The sequence below is a fragment of the Octodon degus genome, unplaced genomic scaffold (assembly GCF_000260255.1).
Source record: "Octodon degus isolate 3935 unplaced genomic scaffold, OctDeg1.0 scaffold00084, whole genome shotgun sequence".
In the NCBI taxonomy this organism is placed as follows: Eukaryota; Metazoa; Chordata; class Mammalia; order Rodentia; family Octodontidae; genus Octodon; species Octodon degus.
In genome coordinates this window covers 11602753-11613068 of record NW_004524660.1, presented here as the reverse complement: position 1 = coordinate 11613068, position 10316 = coordinate 11602753, and the positions used below count along the sequence as shown (strand labels likewise).

Here is a 10316-nt window from a genome sequence, read left to right as displayed (position 1 = left end):
TTTTTAAGTTTTTTGAGATCTTGTTGTGTAGTTTAGGCTGACCTTGAACTCATTACATAGCTCAGGGTGGACTCAAACATATTGTAATTTTCCTGCTTCAGTCCCTGAGTGCTGAGATTACAGGTGTGCACCACCATGCCTAGTTGAAAACTTCAGTTCTTTAATCATATTAACCACATATCAGTGGTTCATTATCCATATGAAAATAGTGACTACCCTATTGGTCAGCAGAATTATAGAACATTTCCATTGCTATAAAAAGTCTGTTGAGTACTGGAAAAACAAAGATTGGGAGGAAAGGGCCAAGTAAAGCAGGAAATTTCAAGAGGCAAGGAATTAATAACACTGTCAGTATTACAGTGAAGGTAAGCTGAATAAGGAATGAATAACTTTGGGGTTTTTTGTTTGTTTGTTTCTGTTTTTTGAGACAGAATTTTAGTACATCATTCCCCCCTGCCTAGAATCACTATTGTAGGTCGGACTGGCTTTGACCCTCATAATCATTCTCTTGCCTCAGTGTCCTGAGTGCTGGGGATTATAAGTGTGTGCTGTTATGCCCACAGGACTTCAATTTTGGTATTGAGTTATTAAATACATTAATTGAGAAGTCTTTTGTAATAAAGAACAGTATATTTCAAAAGGAAAAATGGCTTTAAGAAGTCTAGCTCATAGAAAAAAATCAGAGAAGTGAAAAAATAGACTTTTTAGACAAGTGTTCCTTCATTTTGCTTGATTTACAATTTTTTTTTTTTTCCTGTTACCTGTTTCTTCAGAGTAACATAGGGAAGATGTGGTTCTAATTCTTTTATCTACCTGTTTGCAGTGGTAGTCTTTAAAAAAGCCTTTTGGGCCAGTGAGATAACTCATCAGACAAAATACCTGATTTGGCAAACTCAGGGACCAGGGTTTTGATCACCAGTCCCACCTGCCACGCCATCTCCACCCCCAGGGTGCACTGAGCCAGTGACAGAGTCTCGGTGTCGCGGTGCATACCTGTAATCCCAGGACTGGGGAGGCTGAAAACAGGAGGATCACCATGAGTCCCATCTGTGTAGTGAAACCCTGCATCAAATATACAAATTGAAAAAACAAAATTAGCCTTTAAAGGATTATCTTAAAGCAATAGATTGGTCTCTGTAATAAATGAAATGTAAAGTGTTTATTGTCCCTTGGGGTATTTTTTGAAATCATAAGTTGAAATAGTAATGTATTATTACTACAGGGGGAAAATGATTCTAGGATTTTTATTCAAAAGCTTTCCTTTGCGATTCCCAAAAGTGACACCGTATGTATTTCTATGTTAAGTTCTGTGGAGGCTTTTAATATGTACTTTGTAAAATACTATAAAAATTAAACATCAACTTTTGCTTGTATTTAGTGGCCCTCAGAGTCCCAAGAACTTGATTCTAAAGAACTCTCTGCTGGTTCTCAATTTGTGGGCCTCATGGCAGTTCTCACAGCCTGTTTTTCAAGTGGCTTTGCTGGAGTGTATTTTGAGAAAATATTAAAAGAAACAAAACAATCAGTATGGATAAGAAATATTCAGCTTGGTAAGTTTTAAATGTTCTCTAATATATTTTAAAAGGTGATTATGTTGTACTTACAGATTTCGATATACATTTAAAAGAATAAGCCTTGCCTAAAATCTGCTATATGTGCAATTATCTGGCAATGTTTTCCCTTTTTAAAAATGCCATTTATACCTGGGGATGTAACTGAGCAGCACTGTGCCTGCCTGGCTAGTGCAAGGTTGTGACTTCAATTCCTGGTACCAAAACAACAATAACAAAAAAATACAAACCTTTAGATTTGAAATTAGAGTGTAGGTCCAGCCAAAGAACTCAGCGAATTAAAGCTCCTGCTAATAGCCGCAGGAGCTGGGGATTCAGTCCCCAGGCCTTTGGTGCTAGCCCCGCCCCTGGGACCAGCTAAGAAGGCAATTGAGCCTGGGTGTGGTGGCCTGCGCCAGTAATCCCAGCTCTTGGGAGGCTGTAAACAGGCAGATCACCAGGAGTCTGGCCTGTGTAGTGAGACCCAGTGGATCCTGTAGACCCTGCCCTAAATAGAGGGAAAAACCCAAACAAACCATAAAACTGTCCTTATGGGCTCAGCAGCACAAGCATTAGGTCCTGAGCTCAATTCCTGGTACCTTAAAAAAAAAGTCCTTTATATTTCAAAGTGTTATGTTATAGCCAACATTTTTCTAACTGGAAATATGTCACTTAAAAAAAACACATACACACACAAACATTAGAGAATCTCCTTTCAGGGCTGGCCAGATAGTTCAGTGGATTAAAGCACCTGCTTAGGCAAATACAGGGACCAGGGTTCTATCCCAGCATGCCATGCCAGCCCCTATGGGGCTTGCTGAGACAGTGATTGAGACTGGGCATAGTGGCGCGCACCTGTAATCCCAGTGCTTGGGAGGCTGAAAATAGGAGGCTCACTACAAATATGATCTTTGTAGTGCAATCCCGTAGACCCTGTACCAAATGCAAAAAAAAAAAAGAATCTCTTTTCAACAAATATTTATAGTATTGTTACATTTTCAGTTCTCACACATGGATTCCAACATTTAGTATTCTTATCTTATATTCATGTTATATAGTACTACATTTAAAACTGTTCATGTGGGCCGGAGAGATAGCTCAGTAGAATAAGTGCTTGCCTGGCAAGTGCAAGGGCCTGAGTTCAATCCCCGGTTCCGCAAAAAACAAAAAACAAACAAATAAAACTGTTCATGTGAGAAGCAGCTCATTTGCAGATCAATACCATCTTTTTAAAATCTTTATCCTTGTGATTTTGGTGCTTATTTTTTACCTCCCTCCCCTCACATATACTTACTAGATATACTGTGTTTTTCTTGATCAACAATTATGGCTGTTTTTACAAGTTCTGAAGAGTAAATGACTCATATTTTCAGCTACACCTTCCAAATTTGATTAAAACTTATCCTCTTACCTAGTTTCCAATCATATAAAAGTACTCAAATCTCCATTTTATCACAATAGAATTTGCTTCTCTGTTAAATTGGTAGAAATGTATTTTTTATTTTATTTTCATTTAAAAAAAATCATTTATTTATTTGGTACAGGGTCTTGCTACGCAGCTCAGAGTGGTAGTGATCCTCCTGTCGCAGCCTTTCCAGTGCTGGGATTATGGGTGTGTGCCACCATGCCTGGTTTTGATATTGGGTATGGAGCCGGCATGGCATGCATTACCAGGGATCAAACCTGGGTTCTTGCACTTGCGAAGCAGGGGTTTAGACTGCCCAGCTATCTCTCTAGCCCAAAATATATTTTTTAATAAGAATATTCAAGTTAAGGGCCAGTGAGATAGTTCAGTGGACTAAAGTGCCTGCCTAGGCAAGCTAAGGCAAGTGTAAAAAGTTTGATCCCTACCACCACATGCCAGGCCAGCCCCACCTTCAGGGTGTGCTGAGATGGCCAGAGTCTGGGCGTAGTGGTGTACCCTTGTAATCCCAGGGCAGGGAGGCTGAAAACAAGAGGATCATGAGTACAAGCTGCATAGTGAGACCCTGCAACAACCAAATGCATTAAAAAAAAAAAAAAAAAAAAAGATTCCAGTTAAATACATATATTTTTGAATTTAATTATCTTGTGATCAGTTTGTCAAGAAGGCCGATTCATGGGCTTGAATTCAATAAGCAACTTAATTTACCATTTTAGAAAAAGTGTGTATATAGTAAAGTGGTTAAGTACTTGGTTTTTTTTTTTTGGTTGCTCGAATGCCTTCAGGGCACTTTTGGCCAGCGGGAGAGGTGTGAGGTTCGAACTCCAGCAACCTGAGGCTGACAGCTTTGTGGAAGCAGCCACTTAAAGGCCTGAGCTAGGGCCAGGCCCCCAAGTACTTGGTTTTGATGTCATCTCAGTCCTATTTTACTACTTATCACCTGTGTGACCCTTGAGAAGTTACTTAACCTTTCTGTGCTTCAGTTTCCTCATCTATGAAGTTTATTCTTTTTTTTTTTTTTTTTTTTTGTGGTACCAGGGATTGAACTCAGGATCTTGTGCTTGCCAGGCAGGCACTTATTCTACTGAACTATTTACCCAGCCCAAAATGACACTCTTCTTTTTTTTTTTTTTTTTTTTTTTTTGTGGAACTGGGGATTGAACTCAGGCCCTTGTGCTTGCCAAGCAAGTGCTTATTCTACTGAGCTATCTCCCCAGCTTTCTATGAAGTTTAGTACCTAATTATACCTATTTTTTGTGTTGTTATGAGGATTAAATGAGGTAATACACATAAAGCACTAATATCACTTATTTATATACATTTGTAAATAGAAAAAAGGTTTGTATGAGTTAGCTAAAATTTTCTTGTACTGTAAGGTAAAAGTGGAAGATAAAATCAGAATTCTTGATTCTTTGGTGCTTCATAGATCTCTGGTTTGATCTGACAGCACTGTTCTCACAGAAAAATGTCAAGCCAAATGAAGTTTTGAAAAGATACTTAAGTAAGTTATAGTCCACTTAATGTTACAAGAACAAAAAAACAACATATACTAAATTACAAAAGATTAGTAAATTGATAAAAAACCTTAGCCTAAGAATAGAAAAACAGGAACTATTACTTATGGTTGCTAGGAATTCAAATTGGTACAACTGTATAAGATCTCAATTGGTGATGCCTACAAACTTTTAAAAACAATGTAGGATTTAATGTAAGAATTTAATACCCAAAGGAGAATTTATCCTACAAAAACAAAAAAATATGTGTCCAACGTTCTTCATTTTAGCATTGGTTATACTTGTCAAAAAGAGGAGACAGACAAAATTACTGATTTGATTAAATAGCATAGTGGCTAAAATCATAGATTCCAAAACTGTGAAGGGAAATAAAAAACAAGAAGGCAGGTGTGGTGGCTCACACCTGTAATCCCAGCACTGAGAAGGCTGAGGCAGGAGGGTCCTTGTGAGTTAGAGGGCAGCCTAGGCTACAAAGTGAGCTCAAGGCCAACCTGAACTAGAAGAAAAAAGAAAGAAAAATGTCAGACTACAAAACCATACTACCTGGATTCATATGAATCCATTACTTACTATAGTGAACCTGTATTTTCTTCATCTATAAAGTGGACATACATATATCTCTCATAGATTTATAGTGAGTAATTTGCCTAAAATACTTAGGATAGTTCCTGGGACACAGTATTACATTGTTATATACATATATTATTCAGACAGTAGAATATCATACAACTGTTAGAATGTAGTAGGTCTGTACATACTGATAGTATGATGTCTATGCATCTTTGTACTTGTTAATTTCCCATTTCTGTAACAAATATCTCAGAAAAACTAATTTTTTTTTGTGTGTGCAGAGGTGGTACCAGGGATTGAACTCAGGACCCTGTGCTTGCCAGGCAAGCACTTATTCTACTGAGCTATCTCCCTGGCTCAGAAAAACTAATTTATAAAGAGAGTTTTATTTTGGCTAATTCAGTCCATGTTTAGTTGGATGTGTTGTTTTTGGACCTGTGGTGAGATAGTAAGTCATGATAGGAGCACATGTTAGAAAAATCTGTTCACTCTGTGGTTGCTAGGAAGTGAAGATGGTATGCCCCCCAGTGACCCAAGACCTTCTACTAGTTCCCACCGTGTTAAAGTTCTGCTGGGAGTGGTGGTGTACTTGTATAATTCCAGTACTTAGGAGGCCTGAGGCAGGAGGATTATTGTGAGTTCAAGACCAGCCTGGACTACAAAGTGAGCCCCTGTTTCAAAAAGACAACAAAGTTCTACTACCTCCCAGTAATGTCATAAGGAAAAGACATTGAGAGAGGAAGAAAGAAGGAAGGATGGACCAATGGATATGTGTGTGTGTGTGTGTGTGTGTGTGTGTGTGTAATAATTATGTTTTTGGTGGGTTTTTTTTGTCTTTCACTATGCAGTTCAGGCTGGCCTTGAAATCACTTTGTAGCTCAGGCTGGCCTTGAAATCACAGTGATCTTCCTGCCTCGGCCTCCTTAGTGCTGGGATTACAGGGGTGCACCACTGGGATGCACCACCATACCCGGCCACCTCAATTACTTTCATAAATTAAATTAAATTGGTGATCTAACTGCCTGCCTGGCAAGCGCAAGTACCTGAGTTTGATCCCTGGTACCTCATGCCAACACAGCTCCACACCGTGCCAGCCACCAAAACCAGGTGTGGTAGTGAACACCTATAATAACCTATAATCCCAGTGCTAGGGAGGATAAGAGAGGAAGATCACTACTATGAGTCCGAGCTGCATAGTGAGACCCTATACCAAATAAATGAAAAGATATATTTGGGAACATTTTGTAGTTATCTGGTAGAATTAATTTCATATTGACAATTAGATACATTAAGAATATAGAGCAGGAGCTGGTGAGATGGCTCAGTGGTCTAAAGCACCTACTTAGAACAAGCTTAGCAAAAGCAAAGGGACTGTGGTTCAATCCCCCAGCACCACATGCCAGCCCTCCCTGCCCCCTGGTGGGCTGAGCTGGCCACACACACACACACACACACACACACACACACACACAAATAAATAAAATTTAAAAAAAATACTTTTTAAAAAAAGAAAGAATATAGAGCAGGCTGGTGAGATAGTTCAGGGGGCTAAGCACCTGCTTAGGCAAGCACAGGGACTGGGGTTCGACCCTCAGCACTACATACTGTGCCAGTCCCACCCCGGGGTTTTGATGAGCTGGCCACCTGATAGGGTGTGGTCGCATACACCAGTAATCCCAGCCCTTGGGAGGCTGAAAACAGGAGGATCACTACTAGTCAAAGCTGCACCAAACACATTTTAAAAAAAAGAATACTCATAAGAATAAACAGTATTTTACATTCTTTTCAATTCCTTTCCAGAAAACTGCCTAGTTAAGGCTTTATGTATATAAAGATTTATTTATCCTAGTCCTTTGCATATATTTCCAAATTACCCATAAGAAGTGGCCCCTGAACCAAAAAATGAAGGGAGGGGAGAGAGAGGAAATGATGAAAAAAAAAATTAAGATGTGTTATGTACATATACCAATGTCCCACACAAAGTGTAATCATGTTTTGCAAACATGTACTTAAAAAAATGTGGATCTTGTAGATACACTTCTGCAGCAGTGCTCTTGGAAATTTCTTAGGTCCAATAGTGTTGGAATAGGGACTACTGCAGAGAATTCAGTAAACAAGATAGTTTTGCATTCACTGAGCTAAATTGCCCTAACAATAAACTTCAATAATCCATACACATTCTGGTGGTGTCTCGTTATATGACTTTTTCTCAGTCCTGAGTTTTTTGAATATTGATTATTATAGTTTTAAAATTTCTAATTATGATAAAAAGGACAAAAAAAATCCAAGATTTATAAAAAGAAAGAGTTAATGTTTTAACTATTTGATCAATTTTACATGCCTATATCTGGTAGTCTGACCAACAAATTTGATGATAACAATATGTAATATAATAACCATTGTTAATTCCTGTTTTGAAATTCTATATCACTTATTGTGTTATGGTGCTTTGTTTTTATCTTTGTTATTATTTTTGTTTCTTCCCTCTTTAAAATTTAAAAAATAAAATTTCTAAATAGAAAACGATGTTGTCATATGTGACCTTTTATATATGCATATATGAAAGTAAATATATATATATATATATATGCCAGATAGCTCAGCAGACTACAGCGCCTGCTTAGACAGAGTGCAGCAGCCAAGATTGGATCCCCAGTGTGCTGCACCAGCTGCTGGGGCTCATTGAGACGGCAGTTGAGACTGGAAGTGGTGGCGCACACCTGTAATCCCAGTGCTTGGGAGGCTGAAAACAGGAGAATCACTACGAGTCCAACCTACGTAGTGGAACCCTGTACACACTGTACTAAATACAAAAAAAAAAATCTTCCAAATATTTGAATGAGCAGACATATGATCATGTAATTTCTGTTGGGATAGCAATATAATTATGTAGCTAATTCAATATATTATTTAAAAATGCATTGTTTTAGTGCTTTGAAGGTCAGTATCTTTGGTCTTTTTTTAGATTGCTTTTGTTTTCTTATATTCTTATGTCTTACAATCATAATACAGTACCAACTATACTTTTGTTGTTAAATTTATGTAGACCAGCTGGGCATGGTAGCACATACTTATAATCCTAGCATTCTGGGAGGCTGAGGCAGGAGGACTGCAAACTTGAATTCAGCGTGGGCAACTTTGTTATTTAATGAGTCACTGTCGAAGAAGGGGGTGGGGAGGGCAAGAGAAAGAAAGGAAGTTTATAATAACTAAAAAAAATTAAGTATAAAGTATGAAATGATTTGGAATGTCAATAAAGATATCTTCAGAAAAACTGTGTGACATAGACTTCATTTTTTTTAGGTTTCTTTGGGAGTATATTTGGATTGATGGGTGTATATGTTTATGATGGAGAATTGGTATCAAAGAATGGATTTTTTCAGGGATATAACCAACTGACCTGGATAGTTGTTGTTCTTCAGGTAAACCATGTAAAGTCTTTAATACTAATAAATATTATTTTATTATAGAGCATCAAAGTAGCTATTTCTATACTGATTTGAGAGGAAAATTCCCTCTTGTTCTCTTGTTGTATTTTGTTTATCCAGGAAAGTTAAAGTAGAACTGGTCTTGTTGTCCTTGTGAAAAGTTACTTGTAAAAGGATTATGATTAAATTCTGGAATAAACTTAACGGTAAGGGACAGCAAGATAGTGCAGCAATCTAAGTGCCTACTTGGCAAATGCAGGGACCTGGGTTTGATCCCCAGCGCCACATATGCCACTGGCACTGGCCCCGCCCCTGGCACACTGAACTGGCCACCGAGACTGGACTTGGTGGTGGCCACCTGTAATCCTAGCACTGGGGAGACTGAAAACCAGAGGATCACTATGAGTCAGAGCTTGTAGTGAGACCCTGTACCAAAAACATTAAAAAAAAAAAAAAAAAGAAAAGAAAAAGAAATAACATTGTGAAAATATAAGTTTAAGAATAAAATAGTTTTAAAAAAGAATAAAATAGTTGAAGCTAAGAGCAAGCATAACTTTTGATTTTTCTGTAGCTTCTATCATTACATAAAAGGTCTGATATATATAAGATCCAATAAGCAAATTTAATTCAACAATTTTTAAATTTATCTTATAGTTACATGTTAGAAATTTACATTTTTTCATCTATATATAACTTGAAATTGCTAAGAGTGGAGTAATTTTAACTTCAAAAGATACTAATTTCAAGCTGGATGTGATGATACATTCCTGTGATCTCAACACTTAGGAGGCTAAGGCAGGATGATTGCAAGTTTGAGGCTAGCCTACTTAGTTTTTTTTTTTTTTTTTTTTTTTTTTTTGCGGAACCAGGGATTGAACTCAGGCCCTTGTGCTTGCCAGGGAAGCACTTATTCTACTGGGCCATCTCCCCGGCCCCTAGCCTACTTAGTTTTATAGCTTGAACTATAAAACTAGCAAGACACTATTTTGGAAAAAAAAATTTTTTTCTACAGTGCCAGGCAGGGGTGGGGATATAGCTTAGCAGCATTAAGTGTCTGCCTGGCAAACATAAGGTCCCAAGTTTGATCCCCAGTATCACAAAAAAGAAAAAAGAAAAAAACTGTTGAGCTCTATTGTGCCAGACATAGTGGTGCTTACCAGTAATCCCAGTTAATTTGGGAGGCTGAGGCTAAAGGATCACAAGTTTGAGGTCAACCTGATCAATGTAGTGAGATCCTGTCTCAAAGCATAAAATGGGCCAGAGATGTAGCTCAGTAGGCCATTGCTTACCTAATATGCTTAAGGCCTTGGGTTTAAACCACATTACTACAAAAATCAAACCAAACTGAACTAAACCATCATAAACTTCAAATGCTGAGTACTCAGCAGGATATAAAAATGAAGATAGAAACATTACCCTTAGTTGGGTTTTGGAATAGTTTTAGATACAGATTTATCTTGGGGATGGAATGTAGGTCTAAACACAAAACTATGTTGTTGTTGTTGTTGTTGTTTTAATATGTACATCTTATACTCATAACCTAAAGGTAATTTTATGTAGTGTATTATTTTCAGTTCAGCCCTTTTGTGAGTGTAACCCACCATAGAAAGTCAAGTGTGGAATTTTCATCTGTGGCATTATGTTAGTGTTTTAAAATGCTTAGGATTTTGAAGCATTTTGAATTTGGATGAGGGGTACTCAACTTTGCAATAAACCCTTTTTCAGTACTGGTGATTGAACACAGGGCCTCAGGTATGCTAGGAAAGTACTTTGCTACTCAGCTGTATTCCTAACCTCCCCTCAAACCTTTTTTTTTTTTTTTTTTTTTTTT

At 37.7% G+C, this 10316-nt stretch overlaps 1 protein-coding gene across 4 annotated transcripts in view; it reads left to right on the top strand.

Moving 5' to 3' along the window:
- Slc35a3 (solute carrier family 35 member A3) overlaps positions 1-10316 on the top strand; it is a 66551-nt gene that overhangs the window by 46997 nt on the left and 9238 nt on the right. For 3 of the 4 annotated variants that reach the window (XR_002822273.1, XM_023721709.1, XM_004636979.3), the window contains exons 5-6: positions 1379-1550; positions 8361-8479. Coding sequence is in view for 3 of the 4 variants with exons in the window: in XM_023721709.1 (XP_023577477.1) it covers positions 1379-1550; positions 8361-8479 (291 nt within the window). In the remaining variant the exon portion in view is untranslated. The remainder of the gene's footprint in view (positions 1-1378; positions 1551-8360; positions 8480-10316) is intronic. The other variant, XM_023721710.1, reaches the window with a different exon arrangement.